Source organism: Trachypithecus francoisi, unplaced genomic scaffold, assembly GCF_009764315.1.
Source record: "Trachypithecus francoisi isolate TF-2019V2 unplaced genomic scaffold, Tfra_2.0 Contig01461, whole genome shotgun sequence".
Lineage (NCBI taxonomy): Eukaryota > Metazoa > Chordata > Mammalia > Primates > Cercopithecidae > Trachypithecus > Trachypithecus francoisi.
The window spans coordinates 15,214,549-15,229,716 of NW_022681433.1; the positions used below are offsets into that span (position 1 = coordinate 15,214,549).

The window sequence follows — 15,168 nt, forward strand, 5'->3', positions numbered from 1 at the left end:
CTCATTAATTAGCTATACTTGCTATAAGAAGATCAACAGACTGAACTTCACTGTTATTACCAAAGTTGTGTTTTTTTTTTTTTTAACATTGTGAGTTTTAGATATCACAGTCTCTTAAATTCCAGTGCCTTCATGGCATCGTGGGACTCAACTCTGCCAGGTGGTAAAGAACCTGGCGTGGCCTTCAAGAACATCTCTTAGCTCCTGGCCAGCCTGGCTCAAGCTATTTCTGGACTGCCAGCGGTGGAGCCCACCACCTCTGTACTGTGCATTTATCACGCTGTTCTCTCTTCTCTGAAGCCCGCAGATTTGTCTATCCGGATTGCACGCAGCTTTAATTTTTAAAAACTTTTTATGGGGGCTGGGTGCAGTGGCTCACGCCTGTAATCCCAGCACTTTGGGAGGCCTAGGCAGGCAGATCACCTGAGGTCAGGAGTTCGAGACCAGCCTGCCCAACATGGAGAAACTCCGTCTCTACTAAAAATATAAAATAAGCTAGGTGTGGTGGCACATGCCTGTAATCCCAGCTATCAAGAGGCTGAGGCAGGAGAATTGCTTGAACCCAGGAGGCGGAGGTTGCAGTGAGCCAAGACCATGGCATTGCACTCCAGCCTGGGCAACAAGAGCAAGATTATGGATTTCTGGCAAGAATTTCCGAGGAGTGTGTCCTTCCCAGTGCATCATATTCAGAGTGACAGGAAGTCATTTCGTGTCATTATGAGATGTGAACCTTGATCATTAGATTTAGATGGTGCATGCCAGGTGTCCCCACTGTAAAGTTACTATTTTCTTCACTTGTGATTAGTAAGTGTCTTGAAGGGGATGCAAATATCCTGTTCCTTCTTTAATTTTTACCTACTGATTTTAGCACCCATTGGTGGATCTTGCCTACGATTATTATGGTGGTATTTGCCTAATGGTGCTTTTCTTTTTCCTACATTCCGTCTTTGTTAATTGGAATGTTTTGCGAGGAAGCACTGTCCCTTTGCCCTCATTTTATCTATTCGTTCAATTTTTAAATTTATATCAGTATAGGCACATGAATATTTATTTTATTCTCTGGGTTGTAACCCAATACAATCATTATTTATTTTGTTGCTCCAATTGTTCCAGCTTTGGCCGCTGGGAGCTACTTCAGTTTTGCTCCTATGTCCTTTTAACATCTCCCCATCTTTTTCCAAGCCCTGCCTTCATTTTTGGCACACTACCAGATAGTTCAGGTTCATCTTGTATTTTTCTTGCCTTAGCCCTGGAATTAAGCACTTCTCCAAAGAGCACTGGCTTCTTTGGGGGATAATATTTAGAAACCAAGATCTGAGAGCTGGGTGTGCCCATTGCTGCTGGGGTATCCTTGCTTCTAGGCCCTCTCAGCAGGCAGAGCCTGGAAATACAATATACAGATAATCTAATTTTAGAATTACTAACCCGTGCCCTGGTGAGATATAGATTTACTAACTAAAGGACAGTAGTGCTTTTTGTCTTTAGCCTTATAGGATCCAAAGTATTATTTTCTGAAGTTACTTAGGTTAGTTCCTTTCTTTCCCATCCCCTTCACTATGGTTTTATTATTTATTTGTGATACAATTGAATTAATTTTTTTTACTTGGTTTTAATTCCATTTTGATATTTCTTCCAGCCCCCTCATTTCACATATTCTAGTTGGTTTATTTATTTAATTTTATTTATTATATATTCTTTTATTAGAAACAGGGTTACACCCTGTTGCCCAGGCTGGTCTCGAACTCCTGGACTCAAGCAATCTGCCTGCCTCGGCCTCCCGAAGTGCTGGGATTACAGGTGTGAACCACCATGCCTGGTTTATTATTATTATTATTATTTTGAGACAAGGTCTCGCTCTGTCACCCAGGCTGGAGTGCGGTGACACAAACATAGCTCACTTCAGCCTCGACCTCCTGGGCTCAAGCAATCCTCCTGCCTCAGCCTCCCGGGTAGCAAGGACCACAGGCATGTGCCACCATGCCTGGCTAATTTTTTTTTTTTTTGTAGAAATGGTGTCTCACTTTGTTGCCCAGGCTGAGCTTGAACTCCTGGGCTCAAATTATCCTCTTGCCTTGGCCTCACAAAGTCTTGGGATTATAGGCGTGAGCCACTGTGCCTGACCTTCCTGGTTGGTTTAATTACTTGTTTTTTGAGACAGGACGTGACTCTTGTCCTATAAGCCAAGACTATGTGAAACAGTATACTCAGAGAAGTATCACTCTCTCATTCCTACTGACAAGTTTCTACCCTCTTTCCACATCCCCTGTAATTAACCAATCCCTTTGGCTGTTTTGCTATTGTTCCTGTATTTATTGTGCACAAGTGACCACATACATATATATTTCCTTATATTCTCCTCTTTCTTGCATAGGGTAGCATACTTGAAGGTAGATATTTTTTGCACCTAACTTTCTTCACTTAACAGTACATCCAGGAAATCATTGCAAATCAGTTCTTAGAGGCTGTCTTCATTCTTTTTTATAGCTACATAGTACTCCATGGTGTGGATGTACCATAATTTGTTCAACCACTCTCCTATGTACCAGCATTTAGGTTGTTTTCAGTATTTTGCAATTACAAATTGTGCTGCAATTAATTGCTAGACGTATGCTTATTCCCAGAAGTGAGATTGCTGGCTCAAATGGTGAGTAAATAGCAAGTTTTATTAGGTACTGCCAGATTCTCCAGAAGGGTTGTGCGGGGTGTGTTCTCCCAGCAATACAGGAGAACGACTGTTTCCTCATAGCTTCACCAACAAAATGTGTTGTCATATTTTTATATTTTTTAATTTTTTGCCAGTCTGATAGATGAGATGTGATATCTCAGTCTTGTTTTATTTATTTATTTATTTGTTTATTTATTTTGAGACGGAGTCTCCCTCTGTCGCCCAGGCTGGAGTGCAGTGGCCGGATCTCAGCTCACTGCAAGCTCCGCCTCCCGGGTTCACGCCATTCTCCTGCCTCAGCCTCCCGAGTAGCTGGGACTACAGGCGCCCGCCACCGCGCCCGGCTAGTTTTTTGTATTTTTTTTAAGTAGAGACGGGGTTTCACCGTGTTAGCCAGGATGGTCTCGATCTCCTGACCTCGTGATCCGCCCGTCTCGGCCTCCCAAAGTGCTGGGATTACAGGCTTGAGCCACCGCGCCCGGCTTGTTTTTTTTTTTAAGTTGAACTATTTATTCCCTTTTAAGTACACATCTGAGAGCATACAATGTATTTAATCTCTACCTTCATTTTACCACTGAAGAGCAGACCCAACCTTTGTTCATATAGACAATTTGATCTTACATAAGCTTATCAAAATTAACACTGCATTTCTCACCAGGAAACAATTTGCTGGGCACATATTCACGGGTAGGTAGGCAGACAAAGACAGTTTCAAGAGAGCAGCCCCTAAGGCGAACCCCAGCATATCTATAACATAGTAAGATACCACTATCAATCTCTGTAAGCTTGCTTACAACAATGCCTATGTGAAAAGAATGTAGTTATCTGTGCGTGGTGGAGTTGTGTACTCTCCGAAAGTTAAGCAGGCGGGAAGCCAAAAATATAAACTGGGACTGACAACACAAGAAAGATTCTTTCACTGAGGGGGGTTAAGTAGACCTGAAAAGATACTTTGGAGTCAAGCAGCCCGGACTCCCTTGGAGCCGGTGTACTTGGTGACCGCCTTGGTGCCCTTGGACAAGGCGTGCTTGGGCCAGCTCGCCGGGCAGCAGCAGGCGCAGGGCCGTCTGGATCTGGCGGGACGTGGTGGTGGAGCGCTTGTTGTAGTGCGCCGGGCGGAAAGCCTCTCCCGCGATGCGCTCGAAGATGTGGTTGGCGAAGGAGTTCATGAGGCCCATGGCCTTGGACGAGATGCCGGTGTCGGGGTGGACCTGCTTCAGCACCTTGTACATTTGCGCTTCTTGCCGTCTTTCTTCTGGACTTCGGTGACGGCTTTCTTGGAGCCCTTCTTGGGAGCCCGGGCGGACTTTGGAGGTTCAGGCATGGCCAGACCCAAGACCGACACTTTCCCCTGAGAACGCAAGCAGAACCGTAGTCTCGGGGTCTACCGGAAACGACTGTGCACTTACAGAGGCCGTGCGCATGCCGCTGCGTTGCGATTCGCGGGTTTTTTCCCTCAGTCTTGTTTTAACTTACGGATTTCTAATTACAAGTAGGTTTAACGTTTTCTCATATGTTTGAGGGACATTTTTTTTTTTTTTTGAGATGGAGTCTCGCTCTGTCGCCCAGGCTGGAGTACAGTGGTGCCACCTTGGCTCACTGCAGCCTCTGCCTCCGGGGTTCAAGCAATTCTCTGCCTCAGCCTCCCAAGTAGCCGGGATTACAGGTGCCTTCCATCACACCTGGCTAATGTTTGTGTTTTTAGCAGGGACAGGGTTTCACCATCTTGGCCAGGCTGGTCTCGAACTCCTGACCTCGTGATCCGCCTGCGTTGTCCTCCCCAAGTGCTGGGATTACAGGGATGAGCCACTGTGCGCAGCTGAGGGCCATTCTTTATATCTTTTTTCTTGAATTGTGTATTCAATTCTTTTTCCCATTTTTCGACTGTGTTTTGGTTCTGTGTCCCTCAATTTTCAAAGGTTCTTTTTATATTAGGGGCATTCATCCTTTACTTGTAATATATATTGGAATATTTTCTTCTAGTATGTCAGCTGGGTTTTTTTTGTTTGTTTTGGGATGTGGTCTTGCTATGTTCTCCAGGCTGAACTTTAACTCCTGGACTCAAGTGATCCACCTCGGCCTCCTGAGTAGCTGGAACTACAGACATGTACCACCATGCTTGACTTGTCTATTATTTTTTACTTTATCTTGTGCCCATCTTTTATGATCCAGCTCAATTACTGGACTTTGGGTGAACACCTTAAACATCCTGGCTTAGAAGTCTCTTCTCCCTTCTTTGAAGTTCCAGGGCACTTAAAATTTGCATTTCAAAGTAGTTGGTATCTTTTTATGGGACACATTGTATTTCTCCTGTGTTTTACTTATTTATAGTCCTAGGAGACTCAAACTCTTTAAGGACAAGATTGGTGTCTTTTCTTTCTAGTCTCATAGTACTCGGCAGATGGTCTTAAACTTATCAGATACTTACTAAGTGAACAAATAAGACCAGAATTAACGGTTTTTGACCAGTAGCAGAAGAGCTACCCTGCTCTTCACCTGAAGAAATACATGTGTGCTTGTGTGTGTGTGTGTGTGCGCGCATGCTGTGTTCAGCCATGTAAAGGAGGTAGGAGGTGGGGGACTCCACAGTAGAAGCTGCTCCAACCCCTCCTCTCAATATATCTCAATTATTTATTTATTTATTTATTTATTGAGACAGAGTGTCACTCCATCTCCAAGGCTGAAGTGCAATGGTGGGATCTTGGCTCATTGAAACCTCCACCTCCCAGGTTCAAGTAATCCCCCTGCCTCAGCCTCCTGAGTAGCTGGGATTACAGGCGCCCGCCATCACACTCAGCTAATTTTTTGTATTTTCAGTAGAGACAGGGGTTCACCATGTTGGCCAGGCTGGTCTCGAACTCCTGACCTCAAGCGATCCACCTGCTTCAACCTCCCAAAGTGCTGCAATTACAGGCCTGAGCCATGGCGCCCGGCCTAATATATCTCAATTGTTTAAAGCAGGCAAGAAGTGTGGTGGTGGCGGTGTGCCTATGGGGACATCTGCCCAGAAAATTTGGTTTTTAAATTTCCTTTAACACCGATACCAGTTTACCATTGTTTTATACATTTTAATTTATATACCAACAATCACAAAAATATTTACCTATATATTATGGATATTATAACTACGGTCTGAACATTAGTTTGTTAGGGGTGATACAACAAACTACCACAGACTGGGCAACTTAAATCAACAGAAATATATTGTCTCACAATTCTGGAGGCTAGAAGTCCAAAATTAAAATGTCAGTAGGGTTGGTTCCTTCTAAGGGCAGTGAGCAAGAATCTGTTCCAGACCTCTCTCCTTGGCTTGAAGATGGCTGTCTTACTGTTCACATGGTGTTCTTACTATCTGTATATCTGCCTTCAAATCTCTTCTTTTTTTTTTTTTTTTTTTTTTTTTGAGACAGAGTCTCACTCTGTTGCCCAATCTGGAGTGCAGTGGCGTGATCTCAGCTCGCTGCAACCTCCGCCTCCCATGTTCAAGCCATTCTCCTGCCTCAGTCTCCCAAGGAGCTGGGATTACAGGCATCCACCACCACTTCCAGCTAATTTTTTGTATTTTTAGTGGACATGGGGTTTCACCATGATGGCCAGGCTGGTCTCAAATTCCTGACTTCAAGTGATCTGCCTGCCTCGGCGTCCCAAAGTGCTAGGATTGCAGGTGTGAGCCACCACGCCCTGCCTCCTTTTCTTTTAAGGACACCAGTCATACTGAATTTAGGCTCGCCTAATGACCCATTTTAACTTGATTAACACTGTAAAGACCATCTCCAAATAAAGTTGCATTCTGAGATACTGAGAGTTGGGACTTCAACATATGAATTTGCAGAGGTAGGGGGACACCCACCATGTCAGTCTGTACAACATTTTAGAAATGCAGCCCAAAGTTATTTATCTTTTCTTTCGAGAATTGTAATTTATAGGACCTTCTGTCGGCAACGTGTTCTCAGTGGGTTCCAGCTTGTGTGGGTGTTGTGTGCAGTGTGTCAGCATGAATGTATTTGATAAAGTTTTGATGTGAAGAAGGGGAGGCCTTAGACCTGCAATTTTCCTGAATTCACTTTTTTCTGTCTACAATGTAGGTGTCAGAATCCCCAGAAGACCTCGGGTGTGCATTGAGACCCCAGAGCGCAGGGACAGTGTACGAAGCTGCCACAGTGGAAGTGGATGTATCTGCTTCCATCACACTGCAAGTGCTGGTCGACACCCCAGGGAACATTTCCTGTCTCTGGGTGTTTAAGCACAGCTCCCTGAACTGTCAGCCACATTTTGATTTACAAAATAGGTAAGTGGAGGAATACCTTCTTGACATAAAATGTGGTTCATTTGGAATTTTGTTTCAAGTTTCTGTTCATGATTATAGTAAATCTTTTTTTTTTTTTGGAGTCGGGGTCTCTCTCTGTCACCCAGGCTAGAGTACAGTGGCACAATCTTGGCTCATTGTAGCCTCGACCTTCCAAGCTCAAGTAATCCCCCCACCCCAGTCCTCCCAAGTAGCTGGGACTACAGGTGCATGCCACCACACCCAGCTAATTTTTAAAATTTTCTTCTAGACACCATGGTGTTTCACCATGTTGCCAAGGCTGGTCTTGAGCTCCTGGTCTTAAGCGATCCACCCACCTCAGCGTTCGAAACGCTGGTTAATCCTCACACCAGGTGTAATCCTCACACCAGGATTACAGGTGTGAGCCACTGCGCCTGGCCTCAGCCTGTTTTTTGTAACTCTTATCTTCAGTGAAATAACGAGCTGAAAATATAGTTAGGGCATCGATACATGACATTATATATCTGTCAAATTTCCTAGGATGTATAACACAAAAAATGAACCCTATAACAAACTATGAACTTTATTTGATTTTTGAGATGGAATCTCGCTCTCTCACCGAGGCTGGAGTGCAGTGGCCTGATCTTGGCTCACTGAAACTTCTGTTTTTCCCAGGTTCAAGTAATTCTCCTGTCTTAACCTCCTGAAGAGTGGGGATCACAGGCGCATGCCACCACACCCAGCTAATTTGTGTATTTTTAGTAGAGATGGGGTTTCACCATGTTGGCCGGGCTGGCCTCAAACTGACCTTACATGATCCTCCCACCTCAGCCTCCCAAAGTACTGGGATTACAGGCATGAGCCACCATGCCCAGCCCAAACTATGAACTTTAAAATTGGTTCATCAATTGTAACAAACATATCACACCTATGCAAGATGTTAATAATAAGGGACACTGTGTGTGGGGAGAAGTGCATAGGTGGCATCTTTGTGTGTCTTCTGCTTAATTTTCCTGTAAGTCTAAAACTGCTCTAAAAAGTAAAGTTGGTTGGGTGCAGTGGCTCACGCCCGTAATCCCAGCACTTTGGGAGGCTGAGGTGGATCACCTGAGGTCAGGAGTTCAAGACCAGCCTGGACAACATGGTGAAACCCTATCTCTACTAAAAATAAAAAAATTAGCCAGGCGTAGTGGTGTGCACCTGTAATCACAGCTACTTGGGAGGCTGAGGCAGGAGAATCGCTTGAAGCCCAGAGGGGTAGGTTCGGTGAGCTGATACTGCACCACTGCACTCCAACCTGAGAGATAAGAGTGAGACTCTGTCTCAAAAAAAAAAAAGAAAAAGAAAAAGGTTAAGTCTATTAAGTTAAACCTATACACACACACACACATATATAAGTATATAGAAAGCAGTGAGTGACTGGCAAAATGTAAAACAAATAGTGAAAAGAATATCTGGGATTTTTGTTTCTTTTTCTTTTTTTTTTTTCTGAGACAGTGTCTTGCTCTGTCACCCAGGTTGGAGTGCAGTGGCGCGATCTTGGCTCACTGCAAGCTCCGCCTCCTGGGTTCATGCCATTCTCCTGCCTCAGCCTCCCGAGTAGCTGGGACTACAGGTGCCTGCCACCACGCCCGACTAATTTTTTGTATTTTTAGTAGAGGTGGGGTTTCTCTGTGTCAGCCAGGATGGTCTTGATCTCCTGACCTTGTGATCCACCCGCCTTGGCCTCCCAAAGTGCTGGGATTACAGGTGTGAGCCACCGCACCTGGCCTCTTTTTTTTTTTTTTTTTTTTATATATTTTTACCTTATTTATGAAGAAGAACTTTTTTTTTATATTTTTACCTTATTTATGAAGAAGAAATTTTTTTTTTTTTTTTTTTTTTTTTTTTGAGACAGAGTTCTGCTCTGCTCTGTCTCCCAGGCTGGAGTGCAGTGGCACGATCTCAGCTCTCTGCAACCTCTGCCTCCCAGGTTCAAGCAATTCTCGTGCCTCAGCTTCCTGAGTAGCTGGGATTATAGGCACCCACTACCATTCCTGGCTAATGTTTTTTGTTTTCTTTTTTTATTTTTTGTATTTTTAATAGAGGCAGGGTTTCATCATGTTGGCCAGTCTGGTCTCAAACTCCTGACCTCAGGTGATCTGATCCACCCGCCTCGGCCTCCCAAAGTGCCGGGATTACAAGCGTAAGCCACCTCACCGGGTCTATTTGGGATTTTTTAAATGTCTTGTTTTTTAGTTGGATATCATGTTAAAGATAAAATTTAGGAAGTCTTCATTCTTGTTAGTGTAGCAAGAAATTTCTTTTTTTTTTTTTTTTTTTGAGACGGAGTCTTGCTCTGTTGCCAGGCCTGGAGTGTAGTGGCGTGATCTTGGCTCACTGCAATCTCCTCCTCCTGGGTTCAAGCAGTTCTCCTGCCTCAGCCTCCCGAGTAAGCTGGGATTACAGGCACCCGCTACCACGCCCAGCTAATTTTTGTATTTTTAATGGAGGTGGGGTTTCACCATGTTGGACAGCATGGTCCCCATCTCTTGACCTCTTGATCTGCCCACCTTGGCCTCCCAAAGTGCTGGGATTACAGGCATGAGCCACTGCACCTGGCCAAGAAATTCCTTAAAAAAAATTTTTTTTTAAAGGAAATTTATTTTTGGGAAATGCTTGGGAAAAGAACATTTGATTTTATCTATTTTGTTTCACAATATGATAAGCAGAATTGCAATGTTATGTGCTATCTACAGATTATTTAGTAAGACTGATCTGTCTGTGAGGACCATTGATCTCATCCAGAAAAATGTCTTAGCCAAGATGTGTGGGTCGTGTCCTAACCCTGTATAGCTCTGTGCTGATTGCCGCCCCCTGCTGTCCTTGTCCTCTTGCTGAAATGAGATAGGGCAAAGGACATAGGTCAGTTAAATGCCCTCTTCACGCAGCCTTTCTTTCGAATTCTTGCGGCTGTCCTGTTGCCCCACAGGTGTAGAGAAGGCACGCGCTTTCCAGGAACTATGTAGTAAACAGTACCCAAATGGCCTGCAAAGGGGAGCAGGCCCCTTGATAGGGTCTTGGAGAACATCTCTGTGATCACCTTGTACCAGTTTTATGTATTTTTTTTTAAGGTCAAATACATTCTTCTCTTAAGTGATTTGCCGGACAGTGAGTATAGTTCTGAAGTTGAGTTCTAAATCTTGGAACACATTCATTTCCTTTCCTCTTTTGAGATTGTATTACTCACTTCTTGTTTTTTGGCTACAAATGTGCTGGGATTACAGGCGTGAGCCACTGTGCCAGCCACATTTTTATCTTTTTATTGGGAAGGCATCTCAATATGTTGCCCAGGTTAGTCTTGAACTCGTGGCCTCAAGCAGTCCTCCTACCTTGCCTCCCAAACTGCTGTGACTACAGACGTGGTGGCTCACGCCAGGCTGAGGGTTCAGAGAAGAAAAGCATAGCATCAAAATAGATCTGCAGAAGCAAATCAAGTATGTATCCTACTAATTGACTGTGTTTATGAATGCAGGCCCAGGCACTCTTGAACCTGCTTGCTGCTTTAAAGCAGGGTTTCTTGAATATAGCCTGTATTTGGATTGCCTGGAGATCTTGTTTAAAATGCAGACTCTGATGAGTAGAACCTGAGATTCTGCATCTTTGTCAGTTCCCAGCTGATGCTAACACTGTTGGAGAAAGACTACACTTTGCACAGTTAAGGGTCTAAAGGTCAGAAAGTGTGAACTTATTATTTTATTTTATTTTTATTTTCGGAGATAGAGTTTCACTCTTGTTGCCCAGGCTGGAGTGCAATGGCGCGACCTTGTCTCACCGCAACCTCCACCTCCTGGGTTCAAGCAACTCTCCTGTCTCAGCCTCCCGAGTACCTGGGATTACAGGCATGTGCCACCCCGCCCCGCTAACTTTGTATTTTTAGTAGACAGGGTTTCTCCATGTTGGTCAGGCTGGTCTCAAACTCCCGACCTCAGGTGATCCACCCACTTCGGCCTCCCAAAGTACTGGGATTACAGGCATGAGCCACCATGCCTGACCAGAAAGTGTGAATTTAAATACAACATCACTCAACAAAGTGCTAGGAGGACTGTCAGCTTTAGAGAGGATAGCACCAAATACACATCCTACTTATCTCTTGGAAGAGAATGCCCCAACCCAATTTATATTTACTAATTATCTGAAAAGTTAAAAATACTGACGCCAAGACATCTTTCTCTTTACATCTAAGTGATATTCAGTGTAATTATTACTTCATAGGAACATGCCTTTTGTCAGATTTTGCTTGAGTTGTTTCATTTAGACAGAGAAAGGCACAAACTAGGGGAATTTTTTTTTTTAACCTCAGTGTTCTGTGAGTGGGAAACTGAGACTGAGGCTGGTGACCAGGTGACTGGTCACGTGTGATCACAGAGGGTGCTTTGTCATAGAAGGAAATGGCATGCCACTGCTAAAGGGACTGTATCACCAACACTGTGTGTGGGCATTTATTTATTTATTTATTTATTTAATTTTTTGCGACAGAGTTTTGCTCTCGTTGCCCAAGCTGGAGTGCAAGAGTGCGATCTCAGCTCACTGCAACCTCTGCATCCCAGGTTCAAGCGATTCTCCTGCCTCAGCCTCCTAAGTAGCTGGGATGACAGGTGGGCGCCACCATGCCTGGCTAATTTTTTGTATTTTTTGGAGAAACAGGGTTTCACTATGTTAGCCAAGCTGGTCTTCAACAACTGACCTTAGGTGATCCACCCATCTCGGCCTTCCAAGGTGCTGGGGTTACAGGTATGAGCCACTGTACCAGGCCGTTTTTAAAAATTTTTTTAAATAGAGGTAGGGTCTCACTATATTGCCCAGGCTGGTCTTGAACTCCTGGGCTCAAGTGATCTGCCAGCCTCAGCCTCCCAAAGTTCTGGGATTACATGTGTGAGCCACTACACCCGGCTTACTGTGCTTTTGTTGTTGTTGTTGTTGTTATTTCAGTTTTTTTTTTTTTTGACGGAATTTCACTCTTGTTGTTCAGGCTGGAGTGCAGTTGTGTGACCTGAGCTTGCTGCAGCCTCCACCTCCTGGGTTCAAGCAATTCTCCTGCCTCAGCCTCCTGAGTAGCTGGGATTACAGGCACCTGCTGTCATTCTCGGCTAATTTTTGTATTTTTAGTAGAGACCGGGTTTCACCAATGTTGGCCAGGCTGGTCTCGAACTCCTGACCTCAGGTGATCTGCCTGCCTTGGCCTCCCAAAGTTCTGGGATTACAGGTGTGAGCCACCACACCCAGCCTCCTGTGTGATTTTAGATGGGAGTTTTCGCTCCTAGAAGCTCAGGGAAGATGAGATGATGGCACCAGAATAGAGCTCTCCCATCCCCAAGGGGAGGACTGGTTAAAAGTCAGAGTCCAACAAGCAATGCCCTGGCTGAGTGCTGGGCACATGACAGAAGCTATGTTCTCCACAGAGCAGCTTCTGTGCCGGTCGGGGAACGCTGGAGTACCAAACTGCCTTTTTAGTCACTGTGAAATTTCGTTTTTAGTTTCACACATTTTCCAAAATAACTGTTCTCTTTCCTGTTTTGCAGAGGAGTTGTTTCCATGGTCATTTTGAAAATGACAGAAACCCAAGCTGGAGAATACCTACTTTTTATTCAGAGTGAAGCTACCAATTACACAATATTGTTTACAGTGAGTATAAGAAGTAAGTCCAGCCTGCTACTAGCATTCCAGCCTGGAATACCGCAGGATTTCAAAGGAGTGGTTTAGAACCTGTTAGCTTGACCAGCTCCCCTAGATATATTCATGTTTCCCTCGATACCTCGTTGGATTGATTAGATTCCGTCAACCCTCTGTAGAACCTATAGAGAACTGAGAATCACTGATGAATCACTGATGTGTGCCGTGGACTCTGAGAATGTGACTGCTGCTAAAAACACCTGGGACATCCTCTGTTCAGTAGCAGATGGCTGACAGGGAAGAAATGGAAAACATTTTCACCTTGGAATCAGAAGACCTCGGTTCTGATTTCTGGTTCTGATACTACCACCTATGGCAGGTCACAATTTCTCTGAGCCCCAATTCCCTTGTTGGTGAAATGAGGATAAAAATACGTACCTCACAGGATTGGAAGGTCTCAGCATGATCCAATAGAACTTTCTGAGATGATGAAAATGATCTTTGTCTGCTCTTTCCAATACAGCAGCCACTGGCCACAGGGGGCTGTTGAACACTTGAAATGTGGCTAAGGTGACTGAGGAACTAAAGTTTCCATTTTATTTAGTTTTAATTCATTAAAATTGGAATTTAAATAGCCCCATGCAGCTAGGGGCTACTGTGTTGGACAGCGCAGGCCCACACGCATGCCAGACCATATGCAAACTGTAAGGAACAGTCCAAATACTCTTACCAAGGGAGGCAGCTGTGCCGTTGGCAGAGGCACCACCTGCATGTGCTTTTTGGCTTCTCCTTGTTTTGTCCCCATCATGCACAGACTCAGTGCTATGCACACTGACTTGCTGCTTCACCTTCCATGACCAAGAAGGACTAAAAGTGGCTGCATTCATTCAGGTCCTCGTGCCTTTACGGGCCAGTGCAGTGCTCCAAAAACCCTGGGTTAATATTACTTAAAATTAGGTTCCCTCCCACACATTGACACAACTTGCCAGGCTGCCCTCTTCCTTGTCAGTGACTCAAGTGCACAAAGCGTGTGTGTCCAGCCCACGGAGGTGCCCTGGGTCAGGAATAAGCACAACTGCTGAGGATCTTCTGCCTGTAACATGTCAGATGCTCGCAGCGATCCTGCATGCATGTAGATGAGAAAACAAACCCTCTGAGAGGCGTGGTGGTGGGCACAGCTGGAGGCTTTCTGCACCACACTGCCCTGGGTCTTGTGTGAAAGAAAGTGTGTGGGTCTTGCTGTCAAAGCTACTAACAGAAGAGAGTACTCGAGATTCCCAGAAGTGTCATCTTATTGGGGTTGGGGGTGGAGTAAGGTTCTAAAGTCAGCCTGTAAGGTTTACATTAGCTAAAGTCAAAAGTACTCAAAATTTGTTCTGGGAAGTCCTTTAATTACTCTGAAAATGGTAGGACCAGAGCCCTACAAGCTCCGAAGCCAAGAATCACCTTTTGTTGTTCTTTCATGTTGGTCTTGTTCCTTGCCCCCTTTCTAGTCCCTCACCGCCTCTGTGGGACAGTCAATACGTGCCCCAGGTTGGATAAAGCGAGGACATTTCTTGCTCTCCCTCTCTTCCTCTTTCTCTTTTTCTCTCCTTTTTAAATTTTCTTGCCAACTATAAATAGTTGTATAAGGTAAGTGGGCATCTGCTGTGTCTCTGTTATACTTAGGGTATATTCCTTTCACTTAAGATTTACAGTGTAAAAATGTAACAACAATTATTCAAGCAAATTATAACTTATTTTTAGCATTCTGCAAGGTGGTGGGGTCCAAAAAATAGGTGGGAGAGATGTGGCAACAGTCAGTGTGAAAAAGAGGAAAGGGTTTAGTCAACCACAAGCTCAGTATGAACCACTAGCAGGGCATGGTTGCCAAAAAAAGTAAATTTGAACCTTGGCAGTGTTCATGAAAATATAACGTCTAAATTAAGGAAATTAATGGAAGATTATTCATTTCAGTTCTACTTTTTTTTTTTTAGATGAATACTGACAAAATGGAGCAACCAGGATAGTGGAAAATTTGGAATTCTTTAAATTAGGAGCAGGTGAAGGAATTGGGAATGTGTAGTATATAGAAGGAAATCTTTTGAGGACATGATAAGATTGACTGCAGTGTAATACAGAGGAAATTCTTTTAGGATTTGGGTCAGGAAACCTGAGCTAACTAGTTAAAGTACCTTGTATGGTAATTATCTCCCTTGATCTCAGTTTCTGATTTTAAATATTTGAAGGATTTTCATATGGAATCAAAGCTAGACTTTTAAAAAGTTGCTCTAGAGGGTAGGATAAGAACCAGTTGTTAGAAATTACAGGGAGAGATCGAGACCATCCTGGCTAACACGGTGAAACCCCGTCTCTACTAAAAATACAAAAAATTAGCCAGGCATGGTGGTGGGCGCCTGTAGTCCCAGCTACTTGGGAGGCTGAGGCAGGAGAATCGCTTGAAACCGGGAGGCAGAGCTTGCAGTGAGCTGAGATCCGGCCCCTGCACTCCAGCCTGGGCGACAGAGCGAGACTCCGTCTCAAAAAAAAAGAAATTACAGGGAGAAAAAATAAAATTCACCACAAGACGGGAAAAGTTACTTGC

The 15,168-nt window shown here is 44.3% G+C and overlaps 1 protein-coding gene and 1 pseudogene across 1 annotated transcript in view; one reads left to right on the plus strand and one right to left on the minus strand.

The window, feature by feature from the left end:
• Positions 1-15,168, plus strand: part of FLT3 (fms related receptor tyrosine kinase 3) — a 107,176-nt gene that overhangs the window by 36,318 nt on the left and 55,690 nt on the right. The window contains exons 3-4 of the mRNA XM_033236495.1: positions 6,751-6,953; positions 12,494-12,609. Coding sequence (XP_033092386.1) covers positions 6,751-6,953; positions 12,494-12,609 — 319 coding nt within the window. The remainder of the gene's footprint in view (positions 1-6,750; positions 6,954-12,493; positions 12,610-15,168) is intronic.
• Positions 3,444-4,074, minus strand: LOC117097947 (annotated as a pseudogene).